The following is a 23,890-nucleotide window of genomic DNA, read 5'->3' on the forward strand; positions in this document are numbered from 1 at the left end:
TTCATATGTCATGTGAGAGATTATACAAACCATATGGGGAAAATTCTTCTACCATGCTGCAATACAAGCTATTAAAAAGTGTATTTAAACAGTGGTAGCTGGACAGACCGTATTTCTGAGGTTGCAATATTTATGATGGGGAAACCTCCTGTATGCCAGTAGGTATACATTGTAAGTCATCTGTCTGGATTATGTTGGTGCCATTCTAAGTGGTTTAGATTCAATTCTTTTTTCCATTTATTCTCAGATACGCTATACCAAAAGTATTGTGACGCCTGCCTTTACACGCACATGAATTTTAATGGCATCCCAGTCATAGTCCGTAGGGTTCAATATTGAGTTGGCCCACCCTTTACAGCTATAACATCTTCAACTCTTCTGGGAAGGCTGTCCACAAGGTTTAGGAGTGTGTCTATGGGAATGTTTGATCATTCTTCCAGAAGAGCATTTGTGAGGTCAGGGACTGATGTTGGAACGAGAAGGCCTGGCTCGCAGTCTCCACTCTAATTCATCCCACAGGTGTTCTATCGGGGTTGAGGTCAGGACTCTGTGCAGGCCAGTCAAGTTCCTTCACCCCAAACTCTCTCATCCATCGTGGCGTGATTTTGCTGCGATTGTCGCCTGACGCAATGAAATCGCGCGAACAGAATCGCGGGACTCCTGTCGCCCCAAAAGTACAAGAACTTCTTTTGGGCGACAGGCATCCCGCAATACTGTTTGCACGATTTTACCGCGATTGTCACCCGGCGAATCACGGTAAAATCGTGCTGCGATTGGGAAAGCCGTTGGAAATTATGGGGATCGCAAGGGCGTCCCACGATTTGTCAGAATCGCTGCGATCTGGAACGCCAAGATGTGAACAGAGCCTTAGTAAAAGCACAACACAGTACACATGAACACCGGTTAAGTACACAGTTAACCCTTTGATTGCCCTAGATGTTAACCCCTTCCCAGCCAGTGTGATTAGTACAGTGACGGTGCATATTTTTAGCACCGATCACCGTATTAGTGACACTGGTCCCCACAAAGTGTCAGTTCATGTCAGACCGCCCGCCATACTATCACAGTCCTGTTATAAGTCGCCAATTACTATTATAGAAAACAAAAAAATCAATAAATACAAATTCCATAACTACCATAGTTTGTAGCTGCTGTAACTTTCACGCAAAATCAATCAATATACGTCTATAAAAAATATGTAGCAGAATTATTACTGGCCTAAATTTTAGTAAATTGTCAGGCTTTTCTCATTTTAGCACAAAAAATAAAAAACCCAGTGGTGATCAAATACCACCAAAAGATAGCTCTATTTGTAGGGGGGAAAAAATATATAAATTTTATTTGGGTACAACGTTGCATGATTGCGCAATTGTCAAAGTAACGCAGTGCCGTATCGTAAAAAAAATGTCTTGGTCATCAAGAGGGGGTAATACTTCCGGTGGTTAAAATATTTCGAAAAAACTGTAATTTCTATTGGCTGTAATGACATTGCCCATATGAAATGAAATGTATACATTTTATTTGGGTACAGCATTGCATGACCACGCAATTGTCAATTAAAGTAGCGCAGTGCTGAATAGCAAACAAATGGCCTGGTCATGGGGGGTTAAATCTTCCGGAGTTGAAGTGGTTAATGGCATTAGATCTACCATTCTGGGACAAAAGAAAATGGTTGCAGTTTAATGAAAAGATATTCTGATACTTTGTAAGTATAATCTGACAAGTGTCATGCTGGAGAGTGAAACCTTGCTACAGTTAAATGTAATTCAGTTCCCTGGCGTTCTTATATTTGCTATATTCCAGGTCTTTTGTAAATCATAGCAGAGCAAATCTGTGGTACAGCCATCTACGTACACATATCCCACACCAACATGTCTTCCTATACTGATACAAATAAAATGCAAAGTGTATCCTATTAGCCATACAAATAATGGATAATAAAGGGGAGAAGTCAATGTCATTTTAAGCGGAAAGCTTATTGAATGTGTTTCTTACAGAAGATGAGATTCTTACAGATGTGTCTCCTGATTATATATATATATATATATATATATATATATATATATATATATATATATTTCCCTGCCAAGGGTTAATATACTGTGTCATGAGCCTGCTATTGTGAGCGGTCTGTATTATAAAGCAAGCTATTCTTGAAAGCTTGGCCATCATCACCTCTTGCCCATTTCCATTAACTAAGTCCATTGTTAGGAGCCAGGCAATCAGACCTGGCCTGCAGAGAACTCAATTTACTGCTGGTGTGGTGGGGACAAAGCGTCCCACACAGAGCCCCATTTCTTCTCCTCTTTGGCTCTCACTTGATTGCGCCGCATCCTCCATTTCCCCACCTCTCCGATCACCTTCTGCTTCTTCTTTATAATCTTGACATTCAGTGTCAAGGACAGAGAAGATCTGCCATTTTTTTAAAAAGTGTTTTTTTTTTGTTTTTTGTTTTTTGTTTTTTTGTTTTTTTTTGCCCTCCGGAGGCAATTCCTGGATTCCCTTCTCCCTCTGCAGTGTAAAGTTGGTGCTTTTTTTTTGTCTAGCCCCACCCCTTGCTGCCTCTCTCGCCTAGGCAAGAATGACTTGTCCTTGCTCCTGCAAATTATTATTATTATTATTAATATACGGGATTTATATAGCGCCAACAGTTTGCGCAGCGCTTTACAACATGAGGGCAGACATTACAGTTACATTACAATTTGGTACAAGAGGAATCAGAGGGCCCCGCTCGTTAGAGCTTACAATCTAAAAAGGAAGGGTCAATTGATTCAAAAGGTAATAGCTGTGGGGATAAGCTGATGGAGGAAGTAAAACCATGTTAGAAGCAGGATAGGCTTCTTTGAAGAAAAGGGTTTTCAGGGATCGCCTAAAGATGGATAGATTGGGGGACAGATTGGGGTAGGGAGTTCCAAAGGATTGGAGAAGCTCTGGAGAAAGCATGGGAGGAGGTGACAAGGGAGCTTGATTCTCCTGTGATTACCCCACGACCTTTCCCAGGAAGCTGCAGGAGCAGGGACTGATGGTAGCCGTGCCGTTTGTTTCACAAATTTTTCGTTATTCGGAGATTCCGACATATCCGAATACCCGAATTACAATATAAACAAATTTTACCGAATGCTCTGAATAACAATACAAAATTTGTGCAAATTTTCAGATTTCGGACTGAAATTCGAATCAGATTTTTTTACATTGAACTCCAGTCGAATTCTAACTGTACGCATATTGCTGAAATCAAAGACTGTGGGGGTTATTTACTAAAGCCAAATCCACTTTGCACTGAAAGGGCACTTGGAAGTAAAGTCACTGTAGATCCGAGGGGGACATGCAAGGAAAATAAAAAACAGCATTTTAGCTTGCACATGATTGGATGATGAAATCAGCAGAGCTTCCACTCATTTCAGATCTTCCCCTTAGATTTAGAGCAGCTGCACTTCCAAGTGCACTTGCAGTGTAAAGTGGATTTGCCTTTCGTGAATAACCCCCTGTGTGTGTTATTAGAGTACCATTTCGAAATAATGCTGTCTTTGTTAAGCCAAAAGGTGATTTAAAGAGTCATTGTAATCATTTGATCATTTGAAAAAGACATAATAAGGCAACATAGCAACTAAGCTAATAAAAGGTCTGGAGGATATTAGTTATGAGGAAAGGTTGTGAGCACTGAACTTATTCTCTCTGGAGAAGAGACGCTTGAGAGGGGATATGATTTCAATTTACAAATACCGGACTGGTGACCCTACAACAGGGATAAAACTTTTTTGCGGAAGGGAGTTTAACAAGACACGTGGCCACTCATTAAAATTAGAAGAAAAGAGGTTTAACCTTAAAATACGTAGAGCAGGGATCCTCAAACTACGGCCCTCCAGCTGTTGCAGGACTACACGTCCCATGAGGCATTGTAAAGTTCTAACATTCACAGACATGACTAGGCATGATGGGAATTGTAGTTCCTGGACAACTGGAGGGCTGTAGTTTGAAGACCCCTAACGTAGAGGGTTCTTTACTGTAAAAGCAGCAAGGATGTGGAATTTCCTTCCACAGGCGGTGGTCTCAGCGGGGAGCATCGATAGTTTCAAAAAAACTATTAGATAAGCACCTGAATGACCGCAACACACAGGGATATACAATGTAGTACTGACATATGATCAAATACCACAAAAAGAAAGCTCTATTTGTGGGAAGAAAATGCTAAACATTTAGTATGGGTACAGTGTAGCATGACCGCGCAATTGTCATTCAACGTGCGACAGCGCTGAAAGCTAAAAATTGTCCTGGGCAGGAAGGGGGGAAAGTGCCCGGTATTGAAGTGGTTAAAAGCAGGATATCAAGTGAATGACTCACATACTCTGTATAGCTGTATTGGTAGGTGCCAGGGCCGGGGCAAGAGGTGGACAGGAGGGGGTGACTGGCCTGGGCACAATGGTTAGTTGCAAGGATGGGGGGTACCCTGACCCTAACCCTTAAGGGAACTGGGGGCGCAGTTTAGCATCTTTTGGCTGGGTGACCTTGTCATGGCACTGGTGTGTGCTAAAACCCGTGTTCCGGGTTGGGGCAAAATACAAAAGAAGTGTAACTATTGCCCAAAAAGTAAAATAAAAAGAAGTAGAAGTTTTTATAGATAATTTTTTACAAAATTAAAAAAAAAAAAAACTTGTGTAAACATCTGTTATAACTTTCCTGACAGGCATTCCGTTGGTGGTTAAACTAAAGGAGCGAAATGCCTCCACGTCGAATAATAGCCACCTGCGGCAATGCAGACATGGATACGCTCATAATTGTTTTTCATAGTAATGCTCCACTATTTGCAATTACTTTGTAAAAGGAGCCGATGATTTCAGGAATAGATGAAAGCTTTAAATCAACTGATGTGAAGACCTTTAATCCCAAATCCTGCATCTCTTCACAGTCAGGAGCCAATTTGCTGGCTGTACAGTGCAGCATCCTTCCCCTGCTGCACGAGACTTCGGATTAGAATAATGGGAGTTTAGGCTGAATCGGTTACGTAGCCTCATTAAACATTACATTCTAACAATCGAGTGCTGACAATGGGATCTGAGTCTGCTGACATCCTAGGTGGTAAAGTAAGGATCTGCATGGCATGCAATTCCGGACACAGTGCAGATACTGGAGATTATCTCACAGTCTGCAATACCCCCAGCTGATCATTCAAACATGGCATTATAAGAACAGTTATCTAATTAATTTGTTCATAAACGACCTGGAGGATGGGGTAAACAGTTCAATCTCTGTATTTGTGGACCATACTAAGCTAAGCAGGGCAATAACTTCTCCGCAGGATGTGGAAACCTTGCAAAAAGATCTGAACAAATTAATGGGGTGGGCAACTACATGGCAAATGAGGTTCAATGTAGAAAAATGTAAAATAATGTATTGGGGTTGCAAAATAATGAATGCAATCTATACACTGGAGGGAGAACCTCTGGGGGAATCTAGGATGGAGAAGGACCATGCAACGCCAAGCTGCTGCTAACAAAGCAAACAGAATATTGGCATGCATTAAAAAAGAGATTAACTCCAGAGATAAAACGATAATTCTCCCGCTCTACAAGATTCTGGTCCGGCCGCACCTGGAGTATGCTGTCCAGTTCTGGGCACCAGTCCTCAGGAGGGATGTACTGGAAATGGAGCAACTCTAGAGAAGGGCAACAAAGCTAATAAAGGGTCTGGAGGATCTTAGTTATGAGGAAAGGTTGCGAGCACTGAACTTATTCTCTCTGGGGAAGAGACGCTTGAGAGGGGATATGATTTCAATTTACAAATACCGTACTGGTGACCCCACAATAGGGGTAAAACTCACACACATAGGATGGACTTGTCTTTTCTCAACTGCACCAACTATGTAACAGGAGAAAGCAATGAACCTAAAAGGATGCATTCGGGAAAGTTGATGATCTCTAAAGAGAAAGTATCTGTTTTGCTTCACCATAACAAAGCTATATATATCTATTATATATCTATATCCTGTCTGTCTGCCTAGCCCTTATATGTATAACTTTGCAAAACATATAGCAGAACTTTCAGACAAACTGTTAATCACACAGATAAAATGCATACAGTGGTAAAAATAATTATTTGATCCCCAAGCAAAACATGACTTAGTACTTGGTGGAGAAACCTTTGTTGGCAAGCACAGAGGTAAGACTTTCCTTGTAGTTGGTGACCAGGTTTGCACACATCTCAGGAGGGATTTTGGTCCACTCTTCTTCTAAATCCTTAATGTTTCTTGGCTGTCTCTTGATAACTCGAAGTTTCAGCTCCCTCCATACATTTTCTACAGGATTAAGGTCTGGAGACTGGCTAGGCCACTCATTGAGCTTAATGTGCTTCTTCTTGAGCCGCTCCTTTGTTGCCTTGGTGGTATGTTTTGGGTCATTGTCATGCTGGAAGACTCATCCACGACCCATCTTCAGTGTTCTGGCAGAGGGAAGAAGGTTCTCATCCAAGATTTTACAATACATGGCCCCGTCCATTGGCCCCTCAAAGTGGCAAAGTCGGCCCATACCTTTAGCAAAGAAACAGCCCCAAAGCATAATGTTTCCACCTCCGCGCTTGACTGTAGGGTTGGTGTTCTTAGGGTCATAGTCAGCATTTTTCTTCCTCCAAACACAGTGCGTCGAAGTAATGCCAAAGATCTAAATTTTGGTCTCATCTGACCACAGAACTTCTTCCCAACCCTTCTATGAATCATTTACATGTTCTTTGGCAAACTTCAGACAAGCCTATACATTTGCCTTCTTGAGGAGGGGGACCTTGCGGGCGCTGCAGCATTTCAGTCCATGGTGGCGTATTGTGTTACCAATGGTTTGTTTGGTGACTGTGGTCCCAACTGCCTTGAGATCATTCACAAGCTCCTCCTGTGTAGTCCAGGGCTCATCCCTCACTTTTCCCATGATCATCCCTTCCCCATGAGGTGAAATCTTGCATGGAACTCCAGACCGAGGGCGATTGATGATTATTTTGTATTTCTTCCATTTGTGAATAATCGCTCCAACAGTTGTCTCCTTCCCACCAAGCTTCTTGCTGATGGTCTTGTAGCCCATTCCAGCCTTGTGCAGGTCTACCATCCTGTCCCTGACATCTTTGACAGCTCTTTGGTCTTGCCTATGATGAGATTTGAATGGAAGAAAAAGATTTTGTGGACAGGTGTCTTTTATAAACATAACGAGTTAGGAGCACCTTCTTAAACTGACAGGACTAATCTGTGTACCACATGAGCACATACTGAAGCCAGTCTGTAGGAGCCATAATTATTGTTGGTTGGTGTGGGATTAAATATTTATTTTACTCACTGAACTGCGACTCCATTTATAAAATTTGTATCGTGTTTTTTTCTGGATTTTTGGTTGATATTCTGTCTCTATCATTTAAAATACACCTATTTAAAAAAAAAAATGATGGAGCCTTCATTCCTTTGTAAGTGGGGGAACTTACTAAATCTGCAGGGGATTAAATAATATTTTTTCCCCATTGTACATGGGAGTTGTATTGCCTGCAATTTAATTTACATTCATCTGCCTATCCAGGCTGCCCCAAAGCCCAGACCTGCCTGGGAGGGCAGGAGACCTGATTTTTGTCTACTTCAATTAAGTAATGCAGTTAGGTCTTGTCCCTTCCCCCCAATCACTGGAAAGTGATTGGAGAGAGAGAAAGGAGAAGCAGCAGACAGATGAGCATGTCTTTCTGATTTTCTGCTTTCTTTCTATCAGTATGTTTCTTGTAAGCACATGAGCAATTCAGCACAATTGATGGCTCCTTTTGCTTTTTCTCCCTCTAAGACCCCATACACACTATACAACGTTTGTTATCTGATTTACTGTAGATTTACCAAAACCATGTCGTGTAAGGGCCTTCCTGATTGCATACAAATTGAAACGCTTAAGGTTTGACCTCAGGTTTACGAAAACCATATAATATGAAGACAAAAATCTGCAGAAAATCTAATAGTGTGTATGGGGCCTTAGTCTGCGCTGTGCTGCATATGAACTGCATGAGGCTGATACCTGGTACACTTAGGTACTTGCTAGGAATGCACCGATATTAGTGCCGATATTTGCGTGAGTACCAGTACTCGCCCCAAATGCTCCCTATATTGAAACCAATTCTTTGCTGTGCGATTTACGTCAATACAAAATGAATGGGCGCAAATCACACTGCAAAGAATCACATTTGATGTGAACAGGAATGTGGTGCAATTCCTGTCTGTATCGCATGCAATTTCCCCCACCGATCCTGTGTGTGTGCATAGAAAGAGATTAAAGTGCCATCTAGTGGACAGTTTAAATAATCTTAGAACTCACAGTACATAGAGCCTACATGCACAGCATCAGCCAGTACTTGACCAAAACTAAGAATACTCGTACTCGCCGATAAAAAAAACGGTATTGATGCAACCCTAGTACTTGCATTTAAAAATTACATTTTATTGGGGTATTGCACGATTACAGAACTGTATTAAGTTGTGTGTAGCAAAGTCTTTAGCCTCCTCCAGTCTAATGAGAACCTTCAGGGCCAAAGATAACCGACATCCTTCTGTATGTAGTGGGTTGTGAGGCATAGTGGGTGCAACGTGGATAAATTTATTGGGCGCCAGACACTTCTTGGATGTAAAAGAGGTTTTATTTCGCTTAACAGTCTTTTTATATTTTTAGAGGGAAAGAGGGTTGGGGCCAGGACACCCTTTAGCAGTTGCAATTTCAATTAGCAGACTCCGAGACTTCAATAGGAGGACAGTCGTACAGGGAAAGGCCCCTCAGCAAGGCGCCACACAAATCGTTACAGTCCTGTTTGCTTCACTACAACTTTTACGTGTAGTTCTTCAGCCCCTTGAGTTCTGTGTCTCTCACTGGACCCTCTGATTCAGACTCTAAATCCCTGGAGCTCCTCAAAGCTTTGCGTGGTATTTCCCTCAAGCGTCACCCATGCTTCTCCGCTAGGTCCCTAGCTTGACACTCCAGATACTTCAAGCTTCACCCCTGCTAACCGGCTCGGTCCCTGGCTTGACTCACAAGGCTGCTCTGCAAGCATCACGTCCGCTGGTTGGGTCCCTGACTTGATCACCGCCTGAAGTTTCCTGATTCTCCCACGTGCCCGTTCGGTGAGAATATTGCTCTGGTACTTGCTTCAGTTACTCACTGTGGTCCCTGGTAAAGGTGGTTGGCCCCTTAGTGGCGACAGCTTCCTTTCTACCTCCGACCACTGACAGGTTCTCCGGCCAGCAGAATAGTCTTTTCTGGGTGGACTGCATGCCGCAATCCCAACCCTGCGCTGCCCTCTTACTTTTGGATAGGCCCTCATAAAGCCTGGCAGCCAGATGCCCCCGGGATAGGCCCAATCTCCAGCCTAGCAGCCTATGGCGTACGACATACATCCACCCAGACAGCCGTCCAGGTGTCACAGAACATGGATCACCTGACCTCATCTGAATATATAGGTTCTCCCAGTAGGCCAAGGGATTCAAGAAAACCCCTGCCCATTGGCTGAGATATATATACTCATAGCTTGACCTTGGGTTGCCCTTCACATATCTAGTACGACCAAGTATCTGGCCACCTAGCGGTAAAAGAGGAAAGTGCAACCAGGCCAAACTTAGGGAGAAATCAATGGATCTCTAGTAATTGACCAGGGTAACTACTCCTGGCAAGTAAATTTGTGAGGAGCTCCCTGGCTAAAACCCAGGGCGCTACATGTGCATTTTTTTGTTATCTCCTTGACATTCAGCTTTAAACTTATTATAATTTTTTTTCAGGTACTTGTATAGCACCATCAATTTACGCAGCACTTTTACATATATTATACATTTACATCAGTCCCGGCTTTCAATCTAAGGTTCCTAACTCACATTCATTAGGGCCAATTTAAACAGGAGCCAATAAACCTACCAGCATGTCTGTGGAGTGTGGGAGGAAACCAGAATATCCAGAGGAAACCCACGCAGGAACAGGGAGGACATGCAAACTTCATGCAGGTAGTGCCTGTTGTTGGGATTCAAACTGACGACCCCAGTGGTGCTAGGCGGAAGTGCTAAGCACTTAGCCACTGTGTTGAACATAATCGGCTATATACAGGCCAAATTAAGACGCTACATTGGACTACCAAGCTGTAAGGCAATTTTAATCCCTCGCCCCCTCAAAAAAAAAAACTCTGGGGACCCATTGAGGGTCAGGATCCATGATGTGGGTGACTATTTGATAAAGAGCGTAGTCTGTACTTTATTACGGGCCGTATGTTCCACTGCTGATGTATGCAGCCCTACCCATAATGTCTTTGGTTTTGTGGCTATCGCCCAAAATTTCTTGGCTTACTTATAGGTATAATAAACAGATTCATCTCTGGACTGTAATACTTTGTGCTCACTTTGAGCATTTCCTTTTATCTGTATAATTAGAGTGCTTTAATAACGAGGCTTTTACATCTCCTGTTCGGCAATATTTTACTTTTATGACTTGCAGCTATCTCCTATCTCTGTTGTGTCACTGTTTTGGTCAATAAATGGTCAGAATCTTCGTAACTGGCCTGGCGCTGCATCGTTTGTGCTGCTTTCTTTGATGTCATGGATATCAAGAAACTTCTCCAGCTATAGACAGAGGATACATGAGAATACATTACATTATATTTCCTATAGGACCAAAGAAAAAAAATTATATATTTCTTATTATAGGTGGTGCTGGTATGTTGAGCTGGCCTTGTAACTATGAGGGACAATTACCACGGCCGCACTTTCCATAATGCTATGCATACTTGCATGTGTGTTTTCCTCCCTCCTGTGCAGAATGATCTCAATTGCTGCTGCTGCTATCCTTTCCACTGCTTCTTCGTTTCTTTGCACTCCTAGTAGAGTTGCACCTTCTCTACACCTGGTTCCATTCTTGGTATTCTACAGATACTGGGAGTGAGCATGTAGGGTACACTGCACTGCATACATATAGGAAGCACACACCAAAATAAACACTAGAAAACAGAGGGATGTTTTTCTTTGGCAGAAGAGACATGTAGATGTTCTTCCTAGGAGTTTTACTTTAACTCTCTAGCAAAGTAAGCTGTATATATGTAGCACTCTCCCAGTTGGGTTGCTAGGATTTGGTTAGGCAAATTTTAGTTCTGTGGCTCTTCTGTAATCGTCAGGGCAGCATGTGATTGCTTTAGGCTGCTCTGGGCTCTGCAGGCTGCAAGTTTGAGTGCTTCATCCTGTTTTCTGAAGATTTCCAGAACATAGTGGGTGGGAGAGTCAAATGGACAATCTGAATATTTATGCAGTGCCAGCCAATACCTGGGGAGGTGTGCCCAGATGGTGGTTGGGGAGTAAATAAATAGCTTGGAGCCCCAGGGAACAGGGTTCTTTTCCCAGGAGGAGAGGTTGCCAGCCCTTTCTGGCCATCCTACTCTTAAGGCGTCAGCAGACAAACGCATTTTGAACAATTTCATGCTCCCAACTTTGTGGGAACAGTTTGGGGATGGCCCCTTCCTGTTCCAACTTGACTTGACCGTGCACAAAGCAAGGTCCATAAAGACATGGAGTGAGTGAGTGAGTTTGGGGTGGAGGAATTTGACTGGCTTGCACCTCAACCCGATAGATCACCTTTGGGATGAATTAGAGCGGAGACTGCGAGCCAGGCCTTCTTGTCCAACATCAGTGCCTGACCTCACAAATGCACTTATGGAAGAATGGTCAAACATTCCCATAGACACACTCCTAAACCTTGTGGACAGCCTTCCCAGAAGAGTTGAAGCTGTTATAGCTGCAAAGGGTGGGCCAACTCAATATTGAACCCTACGGACTAAGACTGGGATGCCATTAAATTTAATGTGCATGTAAAGGCAGGTGTCCCAATACTTTTGACAATATATAGTGTATGTAGCACTATATATATGTATAATGCAGTAAGGTAATAATGTGGTTAGCAGTTTTCTTACAGAGCTGTGGCCCTAGAGGGTTTTGTGTGAAAGACTGAGTTTATATGTTCTACCAATATCTGCGTGGGTTTTCTTATAATCCAAGATATATGGCTTCTGGCCCAATATGTTAACTCCTCTGAGGCAGGAATTGTAAAATCCAGACTCTTCTGGGGCTGGGACTAATGTGAATGACTATTTTTTTATAAAGCACTGCTGAGTATGTTGGCTCTGTACAAATATCCAATGTAACATTAACTGTGTTTCTATTTTCTATTTCAGAATTCTCCCCAAAAACTCTCCACAGGATGTGATTCTCGGCATTATGACTCTTCTTGGAGGGGAAAATTCGGACTATGACTACAGTGCGCTGAGCTGCGCCTCTGACGCTTCCTTCAACCCAAGCTTCTTTACCGAGGCTGAATCCTTGAAAGGGATATTTTACAAAAGGGCTAAGCTCATACAGCCAGGGGAGGACCTCTTTAATAGCATACACCCGGAGGACCGCAAGCACCACGCCATTATTAATGTCGGTGGCATTAGGTACCTGCTTCCATGGACCACTTTGGAGGAATTCCCGCTGACGCGGCTGGGACAGCTAAAGTTGTGCAACAACTTTGACGAGATCCTGAGCATATGCGACGATTATGACGTTACTTGCAATGAGTTTTTTTTCGATCGGAACCCTGGAGCCTTCAGGACTATTTTGACATTCCTGCGTGTGGGAAAACTGCGGCTCTTGCGCGAGATGTGCGCACTTTCCTTCCAGGAGGAGCTTCTCTATTGGGGGATTGAAGAGGACAGCTTGGAATGGTGCTGTAAAAGACGGTATATTCAGAAAATGGAAGAGTTTGCTGAGCTCAACCTCCAGGAGGACGAGATGATCGAGAGTGAAAATGTTTCTGAGCCAGAGGATGAGAGCCGGTTCGACATGTGCATGCGTCATCTCAGGGACATGGTGGAGAAACCGCAGTCTGGACTTCCGGGGAAAATCTTTGCTTGCTTGTCAGTCTTATTTGTGACAATCACAGCAGTGAATCTCTCCATCAGCACCATGCCTGAGTTGAGGGAAGAAGAGGAAAAAGTAAGAACTCTGGGTTTGGTCATAATGCAACAATTTCATTAAAAAAAAAAATCACTGCTTGAAAAAAATTTTGGTAAAATCCTGCTTCACGTTCCAAGACTTGAGTGACTTTCAGTTGGATTACTAAAAACCTAATCCACCCTCAGTAATATCTGGTCAGAGCCAGCTTTAATTTTGTCGACAAATTTAACACTGCTGCTGGAGATTTTAGTTGACTAAAACTATTCAGATGACTAAAATACGACTAAAACTAAAATAAGACTGACGAAATTTGACGTAAAACTTCACGCTGCTCTGCTGGCCTTTTCTAAATCCGCAAAAAAATTCCATCCCCAGCCTATAATAATAGCTCAATAAAATGTAACCACCCGCATATTGTCATATGACGTCCGCAGGTGGGATCTCCCATCCCGGGCGGGCGTCTTATGACGTCCTCAGCTTCCCGGTGGTATAGGGGGCGCACGCGCTGTCCGTGCCACTTGGGAGCCGTTGCGCGTGCCCGCCGGCTGTGATGTCCACCAGGCACCCACGATTGCTGGTGACAGAGCAGGAATGTGGATCTGTGTAAACACACAGATCCACGTCCTGTCAGTATAGTATATAGGAACACCGATCGGTCTCCTCCCCTAGTCAGTCCTATCCCCCCACAGTTAGAATCACTCCCTAGGTAACACATTTAACACCTTGATCACCCCCCTAGTGTTAACTCCTTTCCTGTCAGTGACATTTACACAGTAATCAGTGCATATTTATAGCACTGATCGCTGTATAAATGTCAATGGTCCCAAAATAGTGTCAAAAGTGTCCGATGTGTCCGCCGCAATGTCAGTCATGATAAAAATTGCCGCCGTTACTATTAAAAAAAAATGATAATAAAAAAAATGCCATAAATCTATCCACTATTTTTTAGGCACTATAACTTTTGTGCAAACAAATTAATATACGCTTATTGCGATTATTTTTTTTTTTTTTTTTTACCAAAAATATGTAGAGGAATACATATCGATACAGATTTTTTTTGTTTTTAAAAAATTTGGGATATTTATAATAGCGAAACGTAAAAAATGTTTTTTCTAAATTGTCGCTCTTCTTTTTTTGTTTATAGCGAAAAAATTAAAAACCGTAGAGGTGATCAAATACCACCAAAAGTAAGCTCTATTTGTGGGGAAAAAAATTATAAAAATTTCATTTGGGTATAGTGTTGCATGACCGCGCAATTGTCCTTCAAAATGTTACAGCACTGAAAGCTGAAAATTGGCCTGGGCAGGAAGTGGGTGAAAATGCCCTGCATTGAAGTGGTTAAAACATAAAAAAAAAAAAAAAAAAAAATGTAAACTCTATAGGCTGTAATGCCATTGAACATATTACCTGAATATATTAGCAACATTAAACTTTAAGAAAAAAATAATAAAAGCCTTTATAGCCAAGTAGATGCCCCCTACTTATTGTTATGTGGTAGTGCAATACATTTCAAAAAGCAATATTTTTGTTTGCTAATGAAACTTGGTTTTAATTTAAAAAGATGTTATAGAGCACAACAGCTAAATCAGTGTCTGTAGTGCATGTTCAAACCTTAAAGGGGTTGTAAACATTTAATTTTTTTTGTTGATAAAAATAACCAACATGCCTATACTTACCTTCTCTGTGTAATGGTTTTGCACAGAGCAGCCCCGATCCACTTCTTCTGGGGTCCCCCACCATCGCTCCAGGCCCCTCTTCTTCATCGGGTGCCTATTTCCATGGGGGCACCCGTGTGGGCTCGCTCCTGAGTCCCGCTGCTGCGTCCAGTGACACAGACTCAGCCCCGCCCCCTGCTTCAGTGTCACAGATTTAGATTGACAACAGCGGGAGACAATGGCACCCGCTGCTATCAATCTGTCCAATGAGGAGAGCGACAGCAGCTGGAGCCGCTGCTCTCATGCACAACAATGGATCGGATCAGGCTCAGGTAAGAAAAAGTGGGGAGGGGGGGTCTGCAGCACAGAAGTTTTTTCACCTTAATGCATTAAAGAGGAACTGCAGTCTGCTCACATAATTTAAAATAAAAACATCTTTGCTATTCTGAAACTTCCCTCCAACCACTTTGCATATTGCTTTACAACCACTTTAATACCAGAAATAATAAGATGTTATTTTTTACTCTGGGAGTATATGACGAGTTTAGTAATTCTAGAGAAATGCCTAAATAATGCATTACAATTTAACTAAACCCATTCGATTTTAGTTGACTAAAATATGACTAAAACAATTCAGATGACTAAAATACGACTAAGGCTAAAATGCCAAATTTATGACTAAAACTAAATGGAAATTTGACATCAAAATTAAAGTGATTGTAAGGGCTCTTTCACACGGGGGATCCGTATGTCCGTTTTTCATCCTTCCGTTTTAGGATGAAAATCGGACATACATGTATCCCTATGGAGCGTCGGATGTCAGCGGTGACATGTCCGCTGACATCCGACCTGCTCCGATCCAAAAAGTGTAACGGAGGAAAACCCTACTTTTCCATCCGTTTTCGGATCGGATCTGGTGACGACGGACACTACGGTCCGTCATCATCCGATCCCCCATAGGGGAGAGCGGCGCTCTGACAGGTCTGTCGCTGCAATCTGTGCAGCGATGGACCTGTCATTTTCCTGCTCGGCGGGGATCGGCGGAGCGATCTCCGCTGAGCAAGCGGGTGTTCACGGGAAGGATCATCACTGATCCGCCCCATGTGAAAGAGCCCTTAAGCTTCATGTTTTTTTTTCTAAATAACATACATATCATACCTACCTCCACTGTGCAGTTTGTTTTGCACAGTGTGGCCCCGATCTTCCTCTTCTGGGGTCCCCCAGCGGCACTGGTAGTTCCTCTCTGCATTGTTTAACCCCCTGAGAGAAGCGATCTCCCCAGGGGGGTGGTTCCCTTGTGGGCGTGCTCCCGAGTACAGCATTTGCATCCATAGATGCAGAATGCCGGACTCGGCGCCACGTCATTGGATTTGATTGACAGCAGGGGGAGCCAATGGCTGCTCTGCTATCAATCTATCCAATCAGAAGTCAAAAACCCCGGGCAGAGGAAGGGCGTGTCTCCGCCGTGGTAAATTCCAGGGCTCAGGTGAGTAATACGGGGGGGGGGGGGGGCGGTGAAAAAAAACACAAGGGTTTACAACCCCTTTAACCCTGGTCAGAGCTTCACAAAAAAAAATGCTATACTTGCAAGAAATGAACAAAGGTTTTAAAGTAGCCCCCTACGCAAAGATGGACACAGAAATTGTCATCATTTTGCATGACTACATAAAGTAAACTAAAGTCGTGGACTGTCTTTAAAGTAAACCTGCCACCACCGTGAGCAATCTAAGCCAAACATACAATTAAAAAAAAAAACAAGTGAAAGATACCTTCTGTATAAACCAATAAAACAATCGGTAGACCCCAAAGATACAAGAACTGATAGAAAACAAGTTGAGCCCTCCTATACTTTTATTACAGCCACTGCGCTCCTGGATCAAACTACTGCGATACCTGAAGCTGCCACTTTAAATAAATAAACGTATAAACTGTATTGTGTCCTCTATTGAACCAACATAAATAGTGAACCAATAGTGGCGCTGAAACCTAATCAAGTGAAAAGAATGAAGTAAATCAATACATACACATATGTAACAAAACACATGTATATGTGAAGTGACACTTCTAAGTGTTCACCACACCCTCTGAACAGTGATCAGCATTAAACTTATTAATAATAAGTGAAACTCATAGATAATAGAGAATTGATATCTCACTCAATAAGTGATCACAAAATTAAATAGCAGACTTGAATAGTGCTAAACTGATCTGTGATATTACTCTAATATTATCACCCTGCGATAGGTGAAAAAAAGTCCGAAAAAATGTGAACACAAAGTCTTTGATGTGAACAATTCTTATGCACAAAAGTCCTTATAAGAAAAGAATCCAATGAAGTGTATCCAGTAGATTTTTTTTCTATGCTTCCACCACACCTCCATGCAAGTGATTCCTCTCCCCGTAAGAAACGCACACACCAGCTAAATATGCCTCGTGCTCTCGTGTTTGGCTGAAATCACTTTTAAACCATACCAAAGGGGTTTATGAAAATCTCCGATCTCCAGCCGTGAATATCCAGAATTACTCCACATGTAGATAAAAAAAAGTGCTCCACTAGTGCAAGTTTAATAACAATTGCACTCACATGAATCAAATATAAACCAAGCAGAAATCTATCACAGCAAAAGAAACTTCCATGCAATTTCAAAGTGATGTATAGCGGTCGCGGCGGACCCAAGGTGTGCAGTAGCCAGATGATGCTCTCACTCACTCCTCAGACCCAAGCTTCCAGGTGCGGCGTCTCGTGTCACAGCGTATTACGTCACGCGTTGTTGATTGCCGTACAGCCACGCCCCGACATGTTTCGTCAAATAGACTTACTAGACCCCAAAGATAGCAGCTGGAAATGCATACATATCTTAGCATCAGGGCTGGATCTATCTGATCTGGGGATGCATAATAACAAGTCAGGGGGAATCATGTCAACAGTGTGACCGAGATGCAAGAGTCGGTATTCCAGTTCTGTACCACAAGCGACAATCCTTAAACCCGTAAACCAGGGATGCTAGTTTCTATTTGGCTGTCATTTAGATTAGGATGGTTAAACAGATCCTGTGCCTCCTTATAGCAAGTGTCCCTAACAGAGTCCTCCCTTACATAGGGGTCCTATCAGAGCGCCCGCTTGCATCCGATGTCTCCATCAGATTGCCTTCTCATATCAGGTGTCCCCAATAGAGTGCCCCCTTGCATCAACTGTCTGCATAAGGGTACCTCCTTACATCTAATATCCACATCAGAGTGCCCCATTATGTCAACTGCCCCCATCAGAGTGTCTTGTGGATCAGTTGATGCACTCTAATGCCACGTACACACAATCGGAATTTTGGCCCGTCGGAAAATGCGACCGTGTGTATGCTCCATTGGTCTTTTGCTGGCGGAATTCCAGCCAGCAAAAGATTGAGAGCATGCTCTCAATTTTTCGGTCGGAAAAAGTTCCTATCCGAAAATGCGATCGTCTGTGGCAATTCCGACACGCAAAATCCCTACACATGCTCAGAAGCATTACACTAAATTTTCTCGGCTCGTCGTAGTGTTGTACGTCGCCGCATTCTTGATGGTCATAATTTCAGCAAACTTTTGCGTGACCGTGTGTATGCAAGGCAAACTTGAGTGGAATCCCTTCGGAAAAGCTGCCATATCTTTTTCCGGCGAGAATTCCGCTCGTGTGTACGCGGCATTAGAGACCCGGGGGGCACAGGCCATCTCAGCAACCCCCTGGATCCAGGCCTACTTAGCATTTCAACAGTTAAGGAATAGCAGCCTATGCATTTCCTTGGTATAAATTACCTTTAGTTGTAACTTCAAAATACCTAGTTACATATTAGACATGACTGAATATCCTGCTTCTACATACACTACAGCAGTGGTTCTCAGCTCCTGTCCTCAGGACCCACTAACAGGCCAGGTTTGCAAGATAACTGAAATACATCACAGGTGATATCATTTGCTGCTCAGTGATTGCAGTATTCTAGTCTGAATCTCCCCCAAGGTAATACTTAAAATCTGGCCTGTTAGTGGGTCCTGAGGACTGCAGTTGAGAACCACTGCACTACAGTATATTACCAAAAGTATTGGGACATCTGCATACATGCATATGAACTTTAATGGCATCCTAGTCTTAGTCCATAGGGTTCAATATTGGGTTGGCCCACCCTTTGCAGCTATAACAGCTTCAACTCTTCTGAGAAGGCTGTCCACAAGGTTTAGGAGTGTGTCTATGGGAATGTTTGACCATTCTTCCAGAAGCGCATTTGTGAGGTCAGGCACTGATGTTGGATGAGAAGGTCTGGCTCACAGTCTCTGCTCTAATTCACCCCAAAGGTGTCCTGTCGGGTTGAGGTCAGGACTCTGTGCAGGCCAGTCAAGTTCCTCCACCCCAAACTCGCTCATCCATGTCTTTTATGGACCTTGCTTTGTGCACAGTCATGTTGGAACAGGAAGGGGCCATCCACAAATTGTTCCCACAAAGTTGGGAGCATGAAATTGTCCAAAATGTCTTGGTATGCTGACGCCTTAAGAGTTCCCTTCACTGGAACTAAGGAGCCAAGTCCAACCCCTGAAAAACAACCCCACACCATAATCCCCCCCCCCCCTCTAAATAATTTAGACCAGTGCACAAAGCAAGGTCCATAAGGACATGGATGAGCGAGTTTGAGGTGGAGGAACTTAACTGGCCTGCACAGAGTCCTGACCTCAACCCGATAGAACACCTTTGGGATGAATTAGAGGAGAGACTGCAAGTCAGGCCTTTTTGTCCAACATCAGTTCCTGACCTCACAAATGCGCATCTGGAAGAATGGTCAAACATTCCTATAGACACACTCCTAAACCTTGTGGACAGCCTTGCCAGAAGAGTTGAGGCGGTTATAGTTGTAAAGGGTGGGCCAACTCAATATTGAACCCTACAGACTAAGATTGGGATGCCATTAAAGTTCATGTAAAGGCAGGCTTCCCAATACTTTTGGTAATATAGTGTAACTGTTACCCATAATCTGTTCTATAAAGATGACATGGCAGGTGCTAAAGAACTTGTATTATGAGCAGGGCCCTCTGATTCCCCCTGCATTAAATTGTATTGTAATTGTACTGTCTGCCCTCATGTTGTAAAGTGCTGCGCGAACTGTTGGCGCTATATAATATTAATAATAATACTATTTGATTAGTTCATGTTTAGGCTCCAAGGGGAAGTGGAGCGTACATGCTGCAAACAAACAATGCTGCTGGGTTAGCTCATGGAAATCCAGTATGATCGCTCCCCCCTTCCCAGAGTGCAATAGCCCATAGGCTTTTACTTTTCCATTTTTGCTGACTGGATGTTTGTAAGGTTTTATATTATGTTAGTCAATTATAGGGCTGACATGTTCCACAATGCATTCCATGAAACACGCAACTGTCACGTCTACCCCAACGTAGGTGGTCAGACACTATAGCTGGCTACTGTGTGCTTCACCTATAGTAGCCCCCTTTCCCTTAAGGCAAGCAGGCCTAACAGGACTTGGTTGCCCCCAGGACTTATACACAATGCTATAGTGCCTGCCCACCATGCCAAGGCAGATACAAACTAAGCAAACAAACAGACTACTTGCAGTTTAGCAGACAGATAGGGTGGTTCTATGACAGTCCAGGTAAAAGACAGGCTGAGTTCAGGGAAAAGTCCAATATCCGATCAAGGTCATGATACACAGGGAAATCCAAACTAGCAAAACAGGGCAGACAAACGGGGGCTCGATCAGGAACAACGCAGGTATCACTGTCCCCATCACAAGCAAGGGACAGAGCATTTGGCTTGCTTTTAACAGGTGACTGACCATATCAATCACTTTGCAGGTGGACACGGGCAGGGAGAATGCAATAGCCAAAACCCTGGAATTTAGTAGCAGGAGCACTTAAATGATCCCAACAGCAACTATTTTCATCAGCCCCTGCCACTTTATACAGATGTTGATAGTAATAAATTGAGCCACAGCTATGTTTTGTACTGTGGGAGTAGACCACAACACCCGCGTTACATCCACACCAGCAAGAAGAGATAAAAAAAAAACAAAAAAACTCCATGTGGATAATGTTCACTGTAGGGATGCAACTCCAGATCTCATTAATGTGAATTACTGGGCTTTTGTACATTGCTTTTTGCCTTGCTCCCACTAGCGTGAATGAGGTGGTCTCGGATCAGTTATGCTTGAAACTGCTATATTTTCCAAACGCACCAAATGAGTTTCAAATATTTTATAATAACTCCCCACAAATTGTATAGCATGACCATTTTCGATGCCAGCGCTTGATTAGGGTTATTGGCAGATCTAAGCTGTGGATAATGGCTGTAGCTCGGCGGATGTTCCCATTCCTCTCTGGCTCAACCAGGCAATGACAATTAATCACACTGTACAGAGTACAAAGAAAAAGCATCATTTATTGCCTGTACATAAACTGCAGCCATCTGTCTTTTAATTAATTGAAATAACAAAGCCGTGAAAGCCAATATTATACCAGTACAGTATATAGTTACCTGGAATGGGAGAGTACATCACAACGTCGTTGTCAGGTCATCATCCCAGGCTGAGGATTTGCCTCTTTGTTCCTCTTTCTTCATCGTTCTGTCTGCAAATTTGTGAAAACTGAGCTACGAGAATGAGACTTAAAGTTCTAAATACACTTTGCTTCACTGCCCTACATAATAATTGTACATTAAAAAAAAATGCAACCACTGCAAGAATACAATTTAACCAATTATCCTCCAGAAGATTTACCCCTCTTTATGACCAGGCCATTTTTTGCGATACAGCACTGTGTTACTTTCTTTAGCCGTCATGCAACGCCGTACCCACATAAAATTTATGTCATTTTTTTTTCCCACAACAAAACTTTATTTTGGTGGTATTTGATCACCTCTGTTTTTTTTTTTTTTTTTGTTTTGTTTTTTGCGCTAGAAACAAAAAAAGACCAACCATTTAAAAAAAAAAAAAGATTTTTTTTACTTTCTGCTATAAAACACATCCTATTAAAAAAATGTAAAAAAAACTAACTTTCTTCATAAATTTCGGCCAATATGTATTCTGCTACATCGTTTTGGTAAAAAAAAATCACAATAAATGTGTATTGATTGGTTTGCGCAAAAGGTATAGCGTCTACAAACTATGGGATATTTTTATTTATTTTATAGTAATGGCTGTGATCAGCGACTTATAGCAGGACTGCGATATTGCGGCGGACAAATCTGACATTTTTGACACTTTTTTGGGAACCAGTGACACTAATACAGTGATCAGTGCTAAAAAATACATACGGTACTAATGACACTGGAAGAGAAGGCGTTAACATCAGGGGTGGTCAAAGGGTTAAGTGTGTTCCTAGTCAGTGCTTGTGTACTGTGGGAGGCGCTTTTACTAAGAGAGAAGCATAGATCCGTGTCCCTGCTTAGCAGGATTATAGGATCAACGCCTTCCCTACTGACAGAACGGCAATCTGCCTTGTTTACATCAAGTCAGCGATGCCTGCCTCTGAGCTCCCGTTGTGTGTGATCATAAGTGGGAGAGAGACGCCAGTGGGCCCCCCCCCCTTCATTCCCTACCCCCAACTCTCCAAGCCCCTTATATAGCTGAGAACAGAGCTCATGTGATCACTTATTAAAAATGGCATGCTGTCTGTTGAGAGAGTCGTGCCGTGGCCGTAACTCCGGCGCACGTGGGAGTGATGTCTTTGCGGCTAGGCCATTCAAACAGCCAAAGCCTGCGAACCCGTAAAAAAGACCGGGTGAAGATGGAAGCCCTGTCAGCAGTGACAGCGCACCGCTGGAGGGCTTCACTCCAAAGTAAGCCTTCTTATAATGTGCTAGCTAGTACGCGATGCATACTAGCACATTATGCTATTATCCTGCAGGGGATAATTTTTTTTTTGTAAAGGTTTTTTACCGTGGTTTACTATCGCTTTAAGACCCCCCCCCCCCAGCAGACGACAGGTTATTAAAAGCCTCCGCTGCGCATATTTCCCTATGAGACTGTGTAGAGGGGGTGTGTCCTTTCTCTCTACTCAGGTCTCAGATTACACTCAGCTTCCTACTTTTATGCTGTTCACTGTGTGATGTCAGATCCCTGCCCACTGAAGCTGAGACATCGCCTTTGATCTGAGTGTTTTAGAAGACTGTAGAGAAGAGAAGAATGCAGATAAAACGGTAAAACTTGTAGGAGGATTTGTTTCATCTCTGTGGCTTGGGGCTTGTCAATTTAGTAGGTATATGTAAGGGTTTACAACCACATTGATGGCAAAATATCTATTGGCTAAACCTAATTTAATTAAATTAATAAATACATCTTTTTTTTTTTTTTTTTCGTCTGGCTTTGCTCTGTGGAGAAAATTCTTGTTTCAATAAACATTTCTTAAACTTTTTATAAAAGTTGGAAGGCCTGCCAGTCTGATTGGCTCAGATGGCTAAAAATAGTCCTGGGTAGTCCTAGTACCCATGGTCACAGTTTGTTTTGAAAGCTTGAGCTGGACAACCTTAGCATTGTAGTACATAAAGGTAGAGAGTCACTACCCATTTGGCAAAGGCCATCACACATTTTACAATGTGAATGCGGAAATATATGACACATTTCTGGCTGACTGGGTTCCCTGACCTTTATCGCTACGGGTCTTAGTTTTAATTAATTCTTCACACACTGTGACAAGAACATTATTCATAAATGTTGAACTTGATCCTTTAATGTGTTTCACCCGTTGTGCTATTCAGGAGTCAGTGGGGCAAGACTGCCTTCCACAGGGTCAACTGATGCTTCATAATGAGGGCTTATTTTATATTCTGTATGTATGTATGTGTATGTATGTTTATATATATATATATATATATATATATATATATATATATATGAAAGTATTCAGACCCCCTTAAATTTTTCACTCTTTGTTATTTTGCAGCCATTTGCTACAATCATTTAAGGTAATTTTTTCCTCATTAATGTACACACAGCACCCCATATTGACAGAAAAACACAGAATTGTTGACATTTTTGCAGATTTATTAAAAAAGAAAAACTGAAATATCACATGGTCTTAAGTATTCAGACCCTTTGCTCAGTATTTAGTAGAGGCACCCTTTTGATCTAATACAGCCATGAGTCTTTTTGGGAAAGATGCAACAAGTTTTTCACACCTGGATTTGGGGATCCTCTGCCATTCCTTCTTGCAGATCCTCTCCAGTTCTGTCAGGTTGGATGGTAAACGTTGGTGGACAGCCATTTTTAGGTTTCTCCAGAGATGCTCAAACGGGTTTAAGTCAGGGCTCTGG

The 23,890-nt window shown here is 42.7% G+C and overlaps 1 protein-coding gene across 1 annotated transcript in view; it reads left to right on the forward strand.

Moving 5' to 3' along the window:
• Window positions 1–23,890, forward strand: part of KCNG1 (potassium voltage-gated channel modifier subfamily G member 1) — a 53,818-nt gene that overhangs the window by 25,327 nt on the left and 4,601 nt on the right. The window contains exon 2 of the mRNA XM_073607255.1: window positions 12,193–12,994. Coding sequence (XP_073463356.1) covers window positions 12,236–12,994 — 759 coding nt within the window. The 5' untranslated portion in view covers window positions 12,193–12,235. The remainder of the gene's footprint in view (window positions 1–12,192; window positions 12,995–23,890) is intronic.

Source organism: Aquarana catesbeiana, linkage group LG12 (genome assembly GCF_042186555.1).
Source record: "Aquarana catesbeiana isolate 2022-GZ linkage group LG12, ASM4218655v1, whole genome shotgun sequence".
Classification (NCBI taxonomy): Eukaryota; Metazoa; Chordata; class Amphibia; order Anura; family Ranidae; genus Aquarana; species Aquarana catesbeiana.